The 18,934-nt window shown below is 40.1% G+C and overlaps 1 protein-coding gene across 1 annotated transcript in view; it reads left to right on the top strand.

Annotated features, from left to right (window-relative positions):
- The window catches only part of LOC141777508 (dynein axonemal heavy chain 8-like), a 40,453-nt gene extending 24,054 nt beyond the window's left edge, over window positions 1-16,399 (top strand). Inside the window, exons 51-93 of the mRNA XM_074651817.1 lie at window positions 409-650; window positions 757-897; window positions 1,008-1,239; window positions 1,350-1,492; window positions 1,599-1,733; window positions 1,819-1,941; window positions 2,045-2,258; window positions 2,346-2,455; window positions 2,544-2,707; window positions 2,782-2,971; window positions 3,065-3,187; window positions 3,282-3,412; window positions 4,296-4,449; window positions 4,666-4,830; window positions 5,033-5,259; window positions 5,698-5,816; window positions 5,920-6,023; window positions 6,334-6,510; window positions 6,598-6,765; window positions 7,004-7,219; window positions 7,896-8,033; window positions 8,126-8,253; window positions 8,400-8,571; window positions 8,669-8,824; window positions 8,908-9,063; window positions 9,148-9,330; window positions 9,549-9,654; window positions 9,761-10,013; window positions 10,404-10,594; window positions 10,684-10,805; window positions 10,890-11,005; window positions 11,103-11,305; window positions 11,423-11,496; window positions 11,602-11,754; window positions 11,903-12,058; window positions 12,913-13,029; window positions 13,111-13,212; window positions 13,319-13,479; window positions 13,566-13,722; window positions 13,803-13,955; window positions 14,860-15,049; window positions 15,716-15,837; window positions 16,043-16,399. Coding sequence (XP_074507918.1) covers window positions 409-650; window positions 757-897; window positions 1,008-1,239; window positions 1,350-1,492; window positions 1,599-1,733; window positions 1,819-1,941; window positions 2,045-2,258; window positions 2,346-2,455; window positions 2,544-2,707; window positions 2,782-2,971; window positions 3,065-3,187; window positions 3,282-3,412; window positions 4,296-4,449; window positions 4,666-4,830; window positions 5,033-5,259; window positions 5,698-5,816; window positions 5,920-6,023; window positions 6,334-6,510; window positions 6,598-6,765; window positions 7,004-7,219; window positions 7,896-8,033; window positions 8,126-8,253; window positions 8,400-8,571; window positions 8,669-8,824; window positions 8,908-9,063; window positions 9,148-9,330; window positions 9,549-9,654; window positions 9,761-10,013; window positions 10,404-10,594; window positions 10,684-10,805; window positions 10,890-11,005; window positions 11,103-11,305; window positions 11,423-11,496; window positions 11,602-11,754; window positions 11,903-12,058; window positions 12,913-13,029; window positions 13,111-13,212; window positions 13,319-13,479; window positions 13,566-13,722; window positions 13,803-13,955; window positions 14,860-15,049; window positions 15,716-15,837; window positions 16,043-16,330 — 6,875 coding nt within the window. The 3' untranslated portion in view covers window positions 16,331-16,399. The remainder of the gene's footprint in view (window positions 1-408; window positions 651-756; window positions 898-1,007; window positions 1,240-1,349; window positions 1,493-1,598; window positions 1,734-1,818; window positions 1,942-2,044; window positions 2,259-2,345; window positions 2,456-2,543; window positions 2,708-2,781; window positions 2,972-3,064; window positions 3,188-3,281; window positions 3,413-4,295; window positions 4,450-4,665; window positions 4,831-5,032; window positions 5,260-5,697; window positions 5,817-5,919; window positions 6,024-6,333; window positions 6,511-6,597; window positions 6,766-7,003; window positions 7,220-7,895; window positions 8,034-8,125; window positions 8,254-8,399; window positions 8,572-8,668; window positions 8,825-8,907; window positions 9,064-9,147; window positions 9,331-9,548; window positions 9,655-9,760; window positions 10,014-10,403; window positions 10,595-10,683; window positions 10,806-10,889; window positions 11,006-11,102; window positions 11,306-11,422; window positions 11,497-11,601; window positions 11,755-11,902; window positions 12,059-12,912; window positions 13,030-13,110; window positions 13,213-13,318; window positions 13,480-13,565; window positions 13,723-13,802; window positions 13,956-14,859; window positions 15,050-15,715; window positions 15,838-16,042) is intronic.
- The last annotated feature ends 2,535 nt before the right edge of the window (window positions 16,400-18,934 follow it).

Raw genomic sequence — 18,934 nt, 5'->3', positions numbered from 1 at the left:
TCACGGATCGTTATCTTTGCTCTACGGGTGTGGAGTAGTGACGGGCTCTTTCATACGAAGTATGTCAAACAAATAGATAGTAGCCCAAATAGATAATACAAACAAGGGGGCTATACTAATTGTTCATACAAAGGTGGTTAGAGTGGTGATATGTTGTCAAAATATTGTTGTCATAGAAACATTTAAAAAGTGTTCATAGCGCTTTTATGATGAAACGCTCCCCAGCACCCTGCTGGCGCTATTCTGCTAGACAAGACGCTATATGGACACAGGCCCTTACACCTAATAATGTTGGTAATGACACCTGTAAAATGGTCTTTCCTTGAGACAGAACAACAGAAAGAGTAACTGAAAATGTGGGAGATTTAAGGATTGAATTGTGATGGCTTTGAAATGTATACACTTCAGGGGAGTTCATATGGATTGTGCTGGATGGCCCTGTGGATGCCATATGGATTGAGAACCTCAACTCTGTCCTGGATGATAACAAAACACTGACCCTGGCTAATGGTGACCGCATCACCATGTCTCCATCCTGCAAGCTGGTGTTTGAGGTGCACAACATGGATAATGCCTCCCCTGCTACTGTGTCCCGGATGGGAATGGTCATCATTAGCTCCTCCGCTCTCAGCTGGAAACCCATACTCCAGGTACAGTTGTTTTGTTAAGTCATCAAAGGAGAGATTGTTTGTAAAAGAAGCATTGATTCTTTTCTGCAGTGACGTGCTTAGTTAGAACATGGGCTTTGTGTTGTAGGGATGGGCTAACAAGCGCAATGCAAAAGAGGCAGAAAGCATAAGGAATTTATACGACAAGATATTTGAGGACGCTTTCGTATATTTGAGGCAGAACCTTAAACCCAAAATGGAGCTTTTGGAATGCAACTACATAATGCAGGTATGTATGCAGAAAAATGCTGAAGACGAACAGGAATTAGATGATGCCTTTAAACTTGAAATGAAATGAATCACGAAACACTGAATTATCTGAATATGATCCACCCTCAGTCTGTGAATCTGCTGGAGGGCCTTATCCCAACCAGGGAGACAGGGGGCTTGGCTGGGAGCGAACACCTTGAACGCCTCTTTGTCTTCTGCCTGATGTGGAGCCTGGGAGCCCTTTTGGAGATAGAGGATAGAGCCAAACTAGAGGAGTACATCAGAGCTCATGACAGTGGCATTGACGTGCCTCAAGCACATCCAGGAGAGACTATGTTTGACTATATGGTCAACCCAAACGGTAGTCATTTTATACATTAAATACCACTTCTTTCCTGGCTTTTAAGTGAGTGTTTGAAGGACTGTTTTGTCCTGGGCCTACGATTATATGTATGGTGACTTCTGTTTCAGGTGAATGGTGTCATTGGAATAACCATGTGGGGGAGTATGTCTATCCTACTGATCTTGTGCCAGACTACGCCTCTATTCTTGTGCCAAATGTGGATAACACAAGAACATCCTTCCTGCTGGAGACTATTGCCAAACAACGAAAGGTGATCTTGTCTCTCTTAAAATAACCAAAGTATTTTTACTTATAAAATGTCATTATTTATTTTGCTTTAAGGTGTGTTGTGAAAGATACATATTGTATTTGTATAGGCTGTACTGCTTATTGGTGAACAAGGGACAGCTAAGACTGTGATGATAAAAGGCTACACAAAAAAATATGATCCTGAGACGAACCTGTCCAAGTCCCTGAACTTCTCATCTGCAACAGAACCCATGATGTTTCAGGTAGGATATTTATCTTGTTCTCTATGCATGGCTTAGTACAGTTCTGAATTGTTTTTTGATTGGGAAAGCATTTTTTTAATTACAGCGAACAGTGGAAAGCTACATTGAAAAAAGGATTGGCAGTACCTATGGACCCCCAGGGGGACGCCAGATGACAATCTTCATTGATGATATCAACATGCCCATTGTCAATGAATGGGGAGATCAGGTGTTTATATAGCAGGGTTTTTATTTATATATATATATACTGTATATATATAGACTATTTTATGTTCAGTCTGAGTAACTGCTGTATGTGACTGTCCAACCAGATCACCAATGAGACAGTACGCCAGATGATGGAAATGAACGGCATGTACAACCTAGACAAACCAGGAGACTTCTCCACTATTGTGGACGTACAGATTTTAGCTGCCATGATTCATCCTGGTGGTGGGAGAAACGACATCCCACAAAGACTGAAGAGACAGTTTACAGTCTTCAACTGTACTCTGCCATCCAACACCTCCATTGATAAGATCTTTGGTAGCCGTCACTAAGATTATTCACTTTTCTGCTTACTTTAGGATGTATGAAACACTTCAATTGTTTTTTCATGCTCTTTCGCTACAGGTGTAATCGGCTGTGGATATTTCCATACATGCAGGGGATTCAAGCTTGAGATTTCAGATATGGTGAAGTGTCTGGTGTCTGCTGGGAGGATTGTATGGCAGTGGACAAAGGTAATCACTTAAAAGATGATGTGAAATTGATTATAGGGATAGATTTATTAATGAAGGCATGACCTGATTTGATAATTTCTCATTGAAGGCAAAAATGCTTCCTACACCATCCAAGTTCCACTACATCTTCAACTTGAGAGACTTGTCCAGGATCTGGCAAGGAATGTTAAACATTAAGGCCAAGGAGTGCAATGATATCCCCACTCTCTTGGCTCTTTTCAAGAGTGAATGTACGAGGGTGATAGCTGACAGGTACAGTGCTTACATACAGTAAATCCCCTTTTAAGTACAACAAAAAGGCATACTGAGACATTGTTTTGCTATAGGTTTATTTGCTCTGAGGACAGAGAGTGGTTCGAGAAGGCTGTATCTCGTGTGATTCAAGAGCATGTTGACCCCAGCCTTGTCCCAGCACTTCATCCTGAGCCATACTTTGTGGACTTCCTGCAAGATGCTCCCGAGCCGGTAGAAGAAGATGAGGATGTCTGTTGTGATGCCCCCAAAATTTATGAACTGGTATGAACTTGGTATTGTGGACTATTGTATGATATCTGTAATATCAATGTAGAAAACTGTCACCAAAGTCTGAGCAAATTAACGTTCTTCCAGATGCCAAATTTTGAGTTCTTATTAGAAAAGCTGATGATGTATCAGACCCAGTACAATGAGACCGTAAGAGGCTCCAGCCTAGATCTGGTTTTCTTCACGGATGCCATGACTCACCTTGTCAAGGTCAGACTAGAAGCCAATCTAACCCCATACTAACAATCTAACCCCCCGTAAACTATAGATAATTCTGATTTATTTGAGATTTGCCTTCGTATAGATCTCACGAATAATTCGAACTGACAATGGTAATGCCCTGCTGGTGGGAGTGGGAGGATCAGGGAAACAGAGCCTGACTCGCCTGGCCTCATTCATGGCTGGATACAGCATCTTCCAGATCACACTGACCAGGTAAAAACAGGAAAAAAACAAACAAACTTCGTTCAGCATTTGTGAGGCAATTTGGAAGAAGATAGCCAAGCAGTAAGATAAGGTGGTAAATAAGGTGAAAATTTGATAAAGTCTCTATGTAGTTTTGTATTTTGTTTTATAATGTTTGTAGAAAGGCTACTTGTGAGGCAATTCAATTATATATCAATTATAATTAACAGTTTTAAATAAATTTGTACAGTTCCATTGGTAAAGTAAAATATTCTGATAATTGATCTTGTTAATCTAGAAAAAGTGTACACTTTTTAAAGATTATTCTCTCCGTTTTGCTTACACTGCAAAACAACATTGCTATTACTATATCACCTAATTCCCATTGACTCCAGTGTTAACAAGTACATTTATATATTGTAAAATGTTATTTTACAATAACTTGCCATTCACCTAATACTGTCACTTCTGTCATTTTAAATACTTTGATAAAATGCTGGTGTAATTGGACAATTTGTTGTATAATGTAGTTCATGAAAAACATTGGCCTGTTAATTTCTTGGTAGCAATGAACAAATTAATTCGTCATTTGAGGTCTATATTGTCCAATAGTAGCAACCCTATAACACATACTGTGCGTAAATATTATTGTATGCTGTGTGTTATTTTGGACTGGATCAACATTTTTGTTCATCGCAAGATCATTTTCATTAGAAACGGGACGTTTTTAAAGAAGTACTAGACCTCTTTATTAAAAGGCAATAGAATAAGTATCCCATGAACCCATGTCCTGTTGGTATCCAGTTGTCCAAAATTGTACTCTTGTATCAGTTTTCACATATTCACACTTACAGGAGGATATACAGGATATACTTAAAGTTTGTTTCTTACACTACTGTTTTTTTTCCACCAGAACATACAACATAAGTAATTTCATGGATGACCTGAAAGTGTTGTATAAAACAGCTGGGGCTGAGGGAAAAGGCATCACCTTCATCTTTACGGACAATGAAATAAAAGATGAAGCCTTCCTTGAGTACCTCAACAATGTTCTTTCTTCTGGAGAGGTGAGGACTTCACTTCAACAGTAAAACGTTTGATGTCTTTGAAGCCCCATAATAGCAGAGTCTGCATTTAGACAATATAGTTGAGGACTTTCCTATTCATTCTCATTGAAACAATAAATTATTTCTATATCACAGAAACAAAGAAGTCAGACCAAATCATTCTCAAAGGAAAGCTTTTACTTGTCCTGATTGCTTCACTGTGAATTATTTGTGCAGGTCTCCAATCTTTTTGCTAAAGATGAGATGCAAGAGATCACCCAGAACCTGACCCCTATAATGAAAAAGGAGTTTCCTCGTGTTCCACCAACTTTTGACAATCTTTATGACTACTTCATTTCCCGGTCCAGAAAGAATCTCCATGTAGTTCTTTGCTTCTCACCGGTAGGTCAAAACTTTGCATATTTGTTATCCAAAAGCAATAACCCGACGGTACTCAGATATTTTGTTTACTTTATATTTCTCTGTAATTGTTCTGTTTCATGCACGCCAAATGTAAACTGATGCATTAAACATGCACTTACTAAGCTATCCCAGCATAAGTGAATATTCTCATTTAAATTACATTATCTGCTCTCCTTGACAGGTGGGGCAGAAGTTTCGCTCCAGATCCCTGAAGTTTCCAGGGTTAATTTCTGGCTGCACCATGGACTGGTTCACCCCGTGGCCCAATGAGGCTCTGGTGGCTGTGTCCAACTATTTCTTGTCAGCGTTTCCAATGGTTTGCTCCGCAGATGTGAAGGCTTCCGTGGTGACCACCATGGGTACATATCATGACAAAGTATCTGATGCCTGTGAAAGCTACTTTGAAAGGTATAACGCACAAATCATATCTAGGTTCACACTGTTACATTGTAATTTGGGCGGCTGTGGCTCAGAGGGTAGCGCAGGTTGTCCACCAATCAGAAGGTCGGTGGTTCGATACCCGGCTGCTCTGGGTCACATGTCGATGTGTCCTTGAGCAAGACACTTAACCTCAAATTGCTCTCGAAGGCATAGCCATCGGTGTGTGAATGAGTATTTAGATTAGATCCTGATGGGCAAAGTTGGTGTATTCAGTGTATGAATGTGTGTGTGAATGGGTGAATGCTGACATGTAGTGTAAAGCGCTTTGAGTGGTCGGAAGACTAGAAAAACGCTATATAAATGCAAGTCCATTTACCATAATTATCTATATCCAGATTTTTGCAAGTTTTTAGTGCAGAGACATATTTTACATGAACTTAAAGTTGTATGTTGTTCATCTTTCAGGTTTCGAAGAAGAACTCATGTCACCCCTAAATCCTACCTCTCTTTTGTAAATGGTTACAAAACACTGTACACTGAAAAGTACGACTATATCAACACACTAGCAAAGCGCATGAATGTTGGTAAGAACGTTTTGGCTGCAAGGTTGTGCTGTGAAGATGAAATGTATGGACTTTGCAAATTCTACTCAGGGAAGGGATTTTAAAAGATGTTACTGATTTCCAGGGTTGGACAAACTGATGGAGGCTAGTAAGTCTGTGGCTCAACTATCCAAAGACCTTGAAGTCAAGGAAAAAGAACTGGCTATAGCATCTATCAAAGCTGAAGAGGTACAGTATATAATAATGCAGGCTCCAGCTTCCCACGACCCTGCACAAAATAAGCATGCATAGATAATGGATGGATTGTATTTCATAACTTTTCTCAAATCAGAATTTACTAAATGACATAAAAACAAGCATAAAAGGTTGGATGTATGACACACATTCATTAATTGGTCAAAGGGAGTTATGGAAACATCTTTCATTGTAGAACGAATATCTTCCCCATGTTTTGAAAACTGGATGAAAGCTCAACAGCTTATTGGTATCTATGTGATACAATTTATCATGCGAGACATTTCTTGTTGCATTCCCAAAGGTGGTGGCAGAGGTGACAGTCAGTGCTGAAGCTGCTACCATTGTAAAGAATGAGGTCCAGGTTGCAAAGGATACAGCCCAGAAAATTGTGAATGGAATTGAGATAGAGAAAGCTATTGCAGAGGAAAAACTGGAGGCTGCCAGGCCAGCTTTAGAAGAGGCTGAAGCCGCACTCAATGTGAGATTTGTGTAACTTTTTTGAACATATTTGTGTATTTACACCATATATAGTGTGCACTACATGATAGACTTTAAAATGTTCCAGACCATCAAGCCTGCTGACATTTCCACTGTGAGAAAATTAGCCAACCCTCCACATCTCATCATGAGGATTATGGACTGCTGCCTGCTGTTATTCCAAAAGAAGTTGGACACTGTCACTATTGATAAAGAACGAAATTGTCTTAAGCCATCATGGGGAGAAGCACAGAAGGTAACAAAAGATATTTGTATGAAATTTCAGTTGTTGGAATTCTGCTCCAATTACTCGTAACCTCTCTCTGTATACCCATATAGAGAGATATGACTGTAGCCTGTATGTAAATTCCATTATGTGTTCTGTAATGTTATTATTATTATTAATAATAATAATAATAATAATACATAAATAATTAACATTGTGAAGTTACTTATGGCTCCTCTTTGTCAAATTCCCCTCGTCTACTCTTTAGCTCTTCGCTGTCACTGGTTTTCTGACCTCCCTCCAGCAGTTCCAAGCAGACAAAATTAATGAGGAAATGGTAGAACTGCTGCGGCAATACTTTGACATGGAGGACTACACAATGGATAATGCCAAGAAAGTGTGTGGTAGTGTAGCTGGTCTGCTACAATGGACCCGGGCAATGGCCAAATTCTTTGGCATCAACAAAGAAGTGCTACCACTCAAGGTAAAGTTGATCTTCATCATGGCAGCTAATCAATTTTTGCAATGTATATCTGGCATAGTTGACTGTTGTAATTGTGAGAAACTAGCAAGAGTACGCTGGATTTCTGAAAATTATCTAAGCAGAAAATCCAGCCCAACGTTGCCAACTCTTTTCCAATGAAAGTAGCAAGCAGCACTAGCTCCAAAAGTTGCTAGCAAGAAAGTTGACAACACTGACAGTCCGTCCATTCAGGCCTCCCTCCAAAGCCACTCCCCCAAAATTATCATTATGAACGTAAACAACGAACATGGCTATTGTTAGTACTCACAGCTGCCAAGTGAGCATCAGGTGATGTGCAATGAGTGCACAGCAGAGTGCACGCAGGCAGGTAGGCCGGGACGGGCTTATCACAGTCCTTTTTTATTTTTTCAGTCCGAGCATTTAATTTATTGATTGGTGTCAGGATGTAATGAGAATTTCAACAAATATAACAAAAATAATTTTGAGGAACATCCCCAACCCTAGCTTTAATATTGGGTTAAAAAATTTCTGCTCCAACTCTGTTTGAGGTAGTTCTCATACATTTTCGTTATATATAAAACAGGACTGCATCGTAGACATATACATATTATAATAATGATAAAATACTGCTTTGATTGTGGTTTTGTGAACTGCAATGTCCTCTGTCTGTGTGCAGGCTAACCTGGCCATTCAGGAAAGGCGGCAAAGAGTTGCTAATAATGAACTAGAGGCGGCTGAGACACATCTGGCTGAAAAGCAAGCAGAGTTCGACAAAGTGAAAGCCAAATGTGATGCTGCTATGAAAGAGAAGCAGGTGTGGTTCAACCTTATAAAACATTTTAGTATTGCATTTACTTTTAGCTAGAAATTTAAATTGTGGATCACTTAAAATATTGCATTTTTCAGGACTTGTTGGATGATGCTGAGATGTGTAGGAATAAAATGCAGGCTGCATCTGCACTTATTGATGGACTTAGTGGGGAGAAAGTTCGCTGGATAGAGCAAAGGAAGGAATTTAAAACACAGATCAAAAGGTAGGTTACAAAAAAAACTATTTACATAACATTCCCAAGGGACACGGGGAGGCGGTGTATCTGTTCATATTATAATTGGGAGATTTGTAATTTATTGAGCTTAAAAGCATTTAAATGAGGTCATTTGCTTCTGTTCTTCTTTGCAGACTTGTGGGCGACGTGCTCCAGCTGACTGGCTTCTTGTCTTACTGCGGGCCATTCAACCAGAGTTTCCGTGACATGCTGTTGAAGGACATCTGGGAAAAAGAGCTCAGGATACATAATATCCCTTTTACAGAAAATCTCAACCTCATTTCTGCCCTAGTGGACCCTCCCACTGTAAGAACAACATGAACCTCATTTTATTTTACATCACTACTACAGCAGCTGCACACAAAGTTATTCATGCTATGAAACATATGCTTTTTGTTTTAAGATAAGTGAGTGGAACCTTCAAGGACTCCCAGGAGATGACTTGTCTGTGCAGAATGGCATCATCGTCACAAAAGCAACAAGATATCCCCTCCTCATCGATCCCCAGACTCAGGGAAAGGCTTGGATTAAGGAAAAAGAAAAGGCTAATGCACTCCAAGTACATAGTACAAGTGCAGTACAACCCAGATTAGTTGTTTTGGTAATACATGGTATGGAACTAATCAGTGATTCCTCTTTCAGGTGACATCACTCAACCACAAGTTCTTTCGCTCTCATTTGGAAGACTGTCTTTCTGTGGGACGCCCACTGCTTATTGAAGATGTATCTGAGGAGCTAGACCCTGCCCTTGACAATGTCCTTGAGAAAAACTTTATTAGAACTGAAAACAGTTGCAAGGTAATGTTGCTGCCATTCCCACTTGAAATCAACAATACAACTAAAATGTGTCCCCTCCTAAATTCTTGGATTTGTTTTGTGTAGGTTAAAGTGGGAGATACAGAGGTAATTGTGATGGATGGCTTCCAGCTGTATATAACCACCAAACTGCCTAATCCAGCATACACCCCAGAAGAGAGTGCCAAGACATCCATCATCGATTTCACTGTAAACATGAAGGGCTTGGAGAACCAACTACTTGGTCGTGTCCTCCTCAGAGAGAAACAGGTCAGTGTATATTCTTTCTATGTTGTACTAAACAGGTTTTCCTCACATGGATTTTTGTTATTAGCTCTATATAATATAACAAGGCTAGCTGAATCAATGTTTTTTCTTATATTGACTTGTTATTACAGTATTGAGCATTAATATTGTGTGAGTGTTTTGGGCTATATGAATTTTAGTTGCAATCTAAGTTGTGAATGTTATTACAATTCTTTTAACAGGAACTAGAGGCAGAAAGATTGAAGCTAATTGAGGATGTAACTTTCAATAAGAGAAAGATGCAGGAGTTGGAAGACAACTTGCTGTACAAACTCAGCAGCACAAAAGGTACAACAGTTGCTGGTGAAGGTCAACACCAATTTCTTTGAAAACATACCGGTAATGTATTTGTATATTTCTAAAAATAAAAGTGTTTCTGTTTCTGTTATTAAAGGTTCCTTAGTTGATGATGACTCCATGATCGTCATTCTGAGTACAACTAAGCAAACGGCCGCTGAAGTTAGTGAAAAGCTCAGTGTTGCAGCCGACGCGGAGTGTAGGATCAATATAGCTCAAGCAGAATATCGTCCTGTTGCCTCCCGAGGCAGCACTCTCTACTTCCTCATCACAGAGATGAGCATGGTCAATGTCATGTACCAGACCTCCCTGGATCAGTTCCTAAAAATCTTTGACCTGTCACTGGAAAGGTAGGGTTTCACCAAAACCGGTTTAAGAAGTATGTCTGAACCATCTTGGCACTTGTTTTGAGTATGAAGCATGGGGCTGTGTACTAGGGACCTTTTATTTCACACTATGTTCAAAATTAACTCAGCGTTAAACTAACCCAGCTATGTCTTAGTCTATCAACCAACAAATTTGTCTAAAATGAAACAAATAAAGATTGCAATTCTAAAAAAGAGGTAAGTGGCCAGGCTATAGGTGCTGTAATGAGCCTCAAGGTGTACTGATGTAGAAAATAATTGCCACTTTGTGTTGTAGCATTCTTCACCTTTGTCATTTTATCATATCGAGACACAGTGTTGCACACTCTGTCTCTCCTGTTTAGTATTGTTACTATCATGAGTATGCTTTTGCAGGTCTGAGAAATCCCCCAAAACTAAGAAGCGAATTGCAAACATCATGGACTGCCTGACCTATGAGGTGTTCAAATACACAGTGAGAGGCCTATATGAAGAACACAAGTTCATCTTCACACTCCTGCTGGCTCTCAAGATTGACTTACAGAATAACAAAATAGAGCACAACAAATTTCAGATACTTATTAAAGGTGAGATAATCATCACTGCCGGGAAAATGTAATGCACCTTTTTGTTATGGCATCGTTTAACATGATTACTCCTTTAAATATACAAATAGGTGGCGCCGCTCTTGACCTGAAGACCTGCCCCACAAAGCCATTCAGCTGGATCCTGGATATGGTATGGCTAAATTTAGTGGAACTCAGCAAATTCCGACCGTTCACTGACATCATTAAACAGGTGAGCTTAAGAACGTAAGTAACATCGTACATCTGAATCCTCCATGAAAGTGTCCTCACAAGTTGCTACTAACATATTTTGTAGGTGTCTCAAAATGGGAAAGCCTGGAAAGCATGGCTCAAACTTGATGCCCCAGAGGAAGGTGTCATCCCAGATGGATACAACTCCCTCGATGTCTTCCTTAAACTTTTGCTAATAAGGTCTGATCCTGCTGATCCTCATGTTGCTTATGTGTTCAAATACACAATATCATGTTTAACACAATATTCTTACAAGCTATTTCGTATTTTCGTACAGGTCGGTGTGTCCTGACCGTACCTTGTCTGAGGCCAAAAAGTATATTGGAGAATCCTTGGGCACGAGATTTGCTGAGCCGGTCATCTTGAACCTTCACAGCACATGGGAGGAGAGCGACCCTCGCACCCCTCTTATATGCTTCCTCTCTATGGGCTCAGATCCCACTGGTGAAATTGAAGCACTTGCTAAGAGACTTGAACTTGGTGAGCTTTACTGCCCTATTAAACGTACAACTGTTATAAGCTTCTCATCTTAACCCTGAAGAATTGTACATGTGCTACATGTCATCATCTCACTACGTTGTGTGTTGTGTCTTATAGAAAGCAGAGCTATATCCATGGGGCAAGGGCAGGAGGTGCATGCAAGGAAGCTTCTTCAGGCATCAATGACGCAGGTATGTATGTATGTAATGAAGTAGTACGTTGTATGAATGAGTACTTCTAAAGTGATGGCTGACCTTTTCACCTGATCTGTGGCCTCTATATCTGGATATGTATAGGGAGGCTGGGTCCTTCTGCAAAATTGCCACCTGGGCCTGGAGTTTATGGATGAGTTGCTAGAAACTATCACAACTGCAGAGAACATGCATGGTACTTTCAGGGTGTGGATCACGACAGAGCCACACGATCAATTCTCCATCACACTCCTACAGGTGACACTTTATAAAGCTATTATGTAAGGTGTTATGAAATTATGACTTTATTTCCTTACCTAACCTCTACAAATACTGTGTTGCACTTACTGTATCAACTGTACATGTACAAGCTTAGAGCTATTGTTTCTCACCTCTTTACCTCTAGTCCTCTATCAAGTTTACCAACGATCCACCCCAGGGAGTGCGTGCTGGCTTGAAACGCACATTTGCAGGAATTTCACAGAACCAGTTGGAAGTCATCAGCCTGCCCATGTGGAAGCCCATGCTGTATAGTGTGGCCTTTCTCCACTCTGCTGTGCAGGTACGGTCCATTCCAAGGTCAGGGAGCAAATAAAGAAAGATGTAGCTCTTGGCACAGTTCAGACTGGGAACAAAGCAAAATTTAAAGGGAATCCCGACATAGTCCTACTTCTACTTCTTCTTACTCCTTCCTTTTTCATGTTGTTATTTGGAAAGAGAAATTAATCTGATAGCCTACTATAATTAAGTCATTAATGTTTTTAAATGTCAAAGTGTGCTTAACTATTCACAACAGTAAATCCTTGATCGAACAATGTGTTGAGTTTTTTCTAGGGATGCACAGATACTGATACTGGATCGGATATCGGGCCGATACTGACTCAAATAGCTGGATCGAATATCGGTGACAATGGGGCCGATCTATTAAATTCAGTGCTATGTTTATATACTATATACATTATATACATGAATTTGAATTCCTGTTTAAGTTTTGACCAATTTGTTGCTGCATTAAAAAGGTTTACACCTGAGTTGTGATTCCTGTTAGCTTTGAAAAAAATGTTGCCAAGTTGTTGGTGTACGATTAATTAATTTAATAATAATTAACAATTCAATCATTCACTTTGTATCTATGTATTTATTTTAGGAAATAATGTTTAAGTCAAGCCTGGTGTTGCCTTACACATAACAGAATGATCCCAGTCACTTCCACACATTGAGGCATACAGCTTATTAATTAAACACTGGTATTGGAACGGTACTCGGTATCGGCCGATACCCCAAGTGCATCCCTAGTATTTTCTTTCCTAGGGAAGTATGGTCTTCATAATCACACAGTGTTTCTCTTTAGTAATGATTGATGCTCATTCACTTGATTTTACACATAATCATGTGTTTTATTGCTTTCTCTCTGAGGAACGACGCAAATTTGGACCATTGGGTTGGAACATACCGTATGAGTTCAACTCTGCTGACTTCACTGCGAGTGTTGAATTTGTTGAGAGACACTTGGATGATTGTGGCCCCAGGAAGGTGAGGATTTAACAACAGTGTTCTAACTTCAAAGATTTTTTTATCATCTTCCCTCACTTGTCATTTTTTGCTTTCCGACAGGATGTGTCCTGGGTAACTGTGCAATACATGCTAGCTGAGGTCCAATACGGAGGAAGGGTTACAGATGACTATGACAAACGCCTACTCAAGTGTTTTTCTCGTGTAATAATCCCATTTTTGTGTTTATTCATGTGTTACATCTCCTTGATTAATACGTTTGTTTATTTGATTTGTTACAATACATGAGAATGAGTGTTTTTCATTGCAGGTGTGGTTCAGTAAAAAGATGTTTGACCCATCATTTTCCTTCTACACGGGCTACACAATTCCTGTGTGCAAGACAGTAGAAGAGTACATGGAATGTATTGAGAGCTTACCCGCTGTGGATTCACCCCTGGTGCTGGGGCTGCATCCTAATGCTGATATCACGTAAGGAAACATTACCCTAAAAATATTAATGACAAAGATAATGTGTAATGTTATAGCTTTTATGCTTTTTGTTCAATGTTGACCAGCTATCAGACAAACACATCTGCTGAATTGTTGGACACAATCATAAATATCCAGCCCAAGGAAAGTGGAGGGGATTCAGGAGTGACTCGGGAGTCCATTGTCTACAGCATAGCAGAGGACATGCTGGAGAAACTGCCCCCTAATTATGTGCCACATGAGGTGAGTTTGTTTGATCATTATGGTATTAGTCACCACTTGCACCAACTAAAATCTAAATTCTGCATTTTTTATGGGTTAAGGTCAAAGCCAGGCTTTTGAAGATGGGAGCTCTGACCTCAATGAACGTCTTCCTACGTCAGGAGGTGGATCGAATGCAAAGGATCTTCAGTGTGGTGCGCACGAGTCTGACTGAGCTGAAGCTGGCCATCGATGGTACTATCATAATGAGCGAGGTCAGATCACTAATTCATCTCTTTGCTCACTCTAAAACATCAACGCTTTACTGTTTGTTTCTTAAAATACTAACATGTTTGAAATTCGATTCTAACATTTTTTCTCCACAATTAATATTCACTGAATATTTGCATATTGCAATACTGAAACATGTAATTTTGAAAAATAATTTTATTCATAACTAGAATGGCATTCGGAGAGCGCAGACCTCCGCCAAGGTGCCTGACTTTAAAAACAGATCACAGCTCACAGTTGGCGGTACCGTGAGGTGGTCGGCTAATTATTTACACGGTGTGTTTCCGTGTAACATATCAGTGGATGCCTCTCTCATTCAGCCGCCTTGTTATGTCTTTATAATGTTACACTACGTTGTCTCTCATTCATCATCTACCGCTTTTTTCTTTCTCACCGCGGACGGCCAGCAGCTCCCACACCTCAATGTCTCGCCACACATCCACACACATATCTCTCTGCTCAAAGAAGGAAGGACACGGGGTCACGCGTCATCAACGTGTCATCAATGCGTCGTCAACGCGACGTCAACGCATCGTCACTAACACTGCGCATGTGTTATACCCAGTGGTCATAATGTTGTGGCTGATTGTAATCCGTAAAAAAATTCCTGGATCTGAATCATGATCCGGATCGCCACCAAAATCGAATGGATTGTTCACTGTGCTTCACCCCAACCTTTCAAAAAATTTCATTCAAATCCATCTCGAACTTTTGGCGTAATCCTGCTAACAGACAGACCAACAAACAAACAAACAAAAACAAACAAACAAACAAACAAACCAACGCCTTCAAGGCCTTTGGCCTTGCCGGAGGTAATAATAAAAATATCTTTAATTTTCATGAAGGTTTTAAGTGCAGTGAAATCACTGATCTGTTCTTGACTCCTAGAACCTCCGTGATGCCCTGGACAATATTTTTGATGCCCGTGTTCCAAACCAGTGGAGGAAAGTCTCCTGGGAGTCCTCCACACTGGGCTTTTGGTTCACAGAGCTTCTGGAGAGAAATGAGCAGTTCCACAGCTGGGTGTTTGAAAGAAGACCCAAAACCTTTTGGATGACTGGCTTCTTCAACCCACAGGGTGAGTAACGGGTTTTTTAAAGTAAGGCATTATTAGAGTTCTCTCACACTAATACATATAATGAACACTAGACGTGTTGTATTAATGTTTAAATCGCTGTAGTTTTGAGGATAAAGGAAAATAAATTAATCCCAACAGGTTAAATCTGGTTGATTGGTGCTACGTTCACGCTACGAGCAACAAAATCAACAAAACGGCCAGCATGGCCAGCTACATTGTCGGCTAGTCGTCGCTGAAGTGTTGCTCAAGCGCTCGTTGGCGTAGTTATGTCGTTAAATAGCACTGGGGACTGGCTAACAGCAATTTTTTTTTAGATAGAACAGAACAGGGTGAAACAAAAACATATGATTCGTTGACGCTTCACCACTTCATTGGAGCACTACAAAAAAGTTGAGACTAGCTCAACTTTGATTTGTAGCGTATCATGCCCGTCACACAGCGACAAATGTTGGGCGTCAGTTTGAAGCTTCATGTCACCGGCTTCCATTGAAAATGACTCGTAGGCTGTTGCTGTGTCACTCGTAGTGTGAACAAAGCATGAGACACGCTGAGTTTGATGGTGGTAAGATGTGCTATTTGAAGACCTCAAGTAAATGATGCCATCAGCCGGGGCTGAATTGATATCAGACTTATGCTAATAATGTCTTTAATGGGGGATGTTTGCAGGGTTCCTAACAGCTATGAGACAAGAAGTAACAAGGGCAAACAAAGGCTGGGCTCTGGACACTGTCACCCTGCACAACAAAGTACTGAAGCAGGCAATGGAGGAGATCACAGCCTCACCTACAGTGAGTCAAAAAGCATGGATATACTAGCAATACACCAAATAATAAAATTACATAGATCTCAAATTCAGCTTACGCCTACATTCATGATAATCTTGTAAGGACATTACAATGAATAAGTAAGTTGATCGTGAGACAAGAGAACAATTGATGTTTATTCTTTTAGGAAACATGCATTAATATGTCACTGACTGCCTCACCTCAACAGGAGGGAGTTTATGTCTATGGTCTGTACCTGGAGGGCGCCGGCTGGGACAGGAAGAACACCTATCTCATCGAGTCCACACCCAAAGTGCTGTTCACACCCTTGCCTGTCATCCACATGTATGCCATCAACTCCATTGCCCCCATGGATCCTAAGCTATATGTCTGCCCTATCTACAAGAAACCAAGGCGCACAGACCTGAATTACATCACAGCAGTGGTGTTGCCTACCATCCAGTCACCAGAACAATGGATCTTGCGTGGGGTTGCCCTGCTCTGCGACGTCAAATAAAAGATAGCTGCATGTCTGTGTTAATGTGTAATATTGCTTATAGGCAAAATAAATGTATTTGCAATTGAATGTCAAATGCCTGTTAATTGGTGTACTTAAGAAAGTTACAAGTTATATTGCAGTGTAAAATTAAGTGTTACACAAAAACAAATGCTATACCATTTTAAATGGATGTTCTACTGGTTGACAAATCATTCCAGTGGTATAAAGTAATGAGGTTTTCCTCTTCCCTTTTATGCATTTATGTCAGGTGTCATCAGTATATTGGCCAGGTAGCACAAGTGACCTCTCAAATGTTGCAGTTAAATTACACATTTATTGAATAACTGATCACAACCACACTGCTGAAATGCTTCACTCAGAAAATCTGAATACTGTTGGTAAATCTAGTTGTCCCGATAATATCAAAACCTGATACATTTTCTCTTGAGTTGTTTTCCATCCGTCAATCATCTTCTGGAGGAAGTTGAGTTGTATTGGAAATCCAAATCTTCATAGCGTTCCATAAACAATGAAAAGTCTTTACACCTACTCACCATTGTGATTAAAAAAAGTTGATCCTCGAAAAGCACATCAGAAAAACTTAATGTGTAAAATTCTTAATCAGTCTCAAACTAAGACTGACAAAACAAACAACAAGAATCAAAGAGGGGAAAGGACAGATATATTAATGACCACAATCTCAGGAGAGAATGTGTTGGAGGGACCCTGGATCCCTGTACAGGTTAAGATAAACTATCCATACATAAATCACCCCACATCAACAAATTAATATCCAATGCCTGTTCCATATGCACAGGACCTGATGCAGCTGGCTGGCTTCAAATAATATGGATGGATCACATCTACTGATGACTGAGCTGTCAAGTTAACCAACATGTTTCTGTTGCCATCCCATCCTGACACATAGTAAGATTCTCCTCTTTTATCTTGCTGCTTTTATGAAATGAATGAGATATTGATGCTGACACTTATTTTGTGTACAGGAAGAGAGTAGAGATAAAGCCTGGAAGTCCCAACACCTCAGAAGACGAAGCCAACCCCCAGACCACTCCGCACTCGCACCAGCACTGGAATTCAGGTAAGAGACTGGTGATCTAATGTGCACAAACCAATACATAGCTTGCTTGTTGTGGCTGAGGATTGAAACAAGCATTGTATTCAGCCTATGTTGGCAACACTAGTACAAACATGTTTGGAACATGCTGAACAAACAGATGGTAATTTTGATACTTGTCGCTATTGGAATCCATTGTAATTGACTGAATTTACGCTGACTACAGTTAACATGTAATCAGGAAACTACTTTATTTTCCCAGGGTGTGATAAGGAAAATATTTTTTTAGTATGACCTTAATAAATTATGATCAAGAGGAGAAAACAAAAACAATGCCCTATAAATGCATAAACGGATCATTACAAAAGACGTTAAAACTGCTCACAATCTAAATTTTTGTAAAGTTCTGAAAAACAATAACATGCAACAGCAACGGGAGGTCTTCACTACAGTCTGTAATTTATGAAAACCCCTTTCTGCAAATATAAGATGGCAAAGAAGACGACACTTAAGCCAGTTGATTGTCTACATTGAAAACAAACCTTGTGTTGGCAGTCTGGTTTCCCTTTAGTTACATTCAGCACTCACTAATAGGATTTATAAAAGGTCAGTTTTAGGGATAGTTAGGCATTTATTAGTCAGTTAAGGTTAAGATGAGTAACAGAGAGTGAATGTTAGTCAATGCAATGAATGCAAAACTAAACCATTAACATGTGTGCCGGTGCATGCTCTGCACATGTGTGTAAGGCGAAGGAGGGAGTGCTTTTTGAGTGACATGTCCGTTTTCCCGAAGTGAACACTGGGGCGAAGACGAGCAACTGGCGCCAGCCATCAAAATCCCCCCACCCTCTAAGTGATCCCCAATTATGTCAACGGGGGAAAATGGTGTCCCTTTGAAAAGTGTTCTTAATCAAACCCAATTAATTCCGCTCCTTTCCCTTATTATTTCCACCGTGGACCACGTCCCGCTAGTCAGCCTGTTAACTAGAGCCTGGGCCCCAGCGCAGGTCACGCTTGGCCAAGCAAAATAACATAATAATGTGTGTAATTAATTACTAGTTCTGAGTGTGGCTCTTGCATAGTTTGGGTGTTGCTACATTAAGTCTTTCTGACAAAGGTGTGGTGAGAATCATTAAATATAAGTCATTAAAAATAGCATAGTCTAACACTTTTTATCTACAACCTTTCCACTGATTTATTACATCAAACTGCTGAGCATATAAATGGTATGAATATTTTGCAATTGCTCAACCTGGGAAACTAAAGGGTAATAATTAAGAGGAGGGCAGTGAGAGAACTCACTTTGTTAGGTGCATTATCTCCTATACTTGGCAATTAATTTCAGCATGCAGCGGTTCTAAGAGGCCTACATATTATTTGGTAAACCTTGGAATGATTTCCTTTTATGAATCCTTTAATCATATTTTAAAGGGTGTATTCTAAAAAGGTCACAGGTCCAGATCTACCTCACTAAGACTCAATTACAGTACACACAAAAATATTTACTCTTAATGTCCCACCTGCCCTATGGTAGCTCAGGTGGTGCT

Source organism: Sebastes fasciatus, chromosome 11 (assembly GCF_043250625.1).
Source record: "Sebastes fasciatus isolate fSebFas1 chromosome 11, fSebFas1.pri, whole genome shotgun sequence".
NCBI classification, from domain to species: Eukaryota; Metazoa; Chordata; class Actinopteri; order Perciformes; family Sebastidae; genus Sebastes; species Sebastes fasciatus.
Note: the sequence above shows the minus strand (reverse complement) of the source record. Positions and strands in the feature narration are given on the sequence as shown.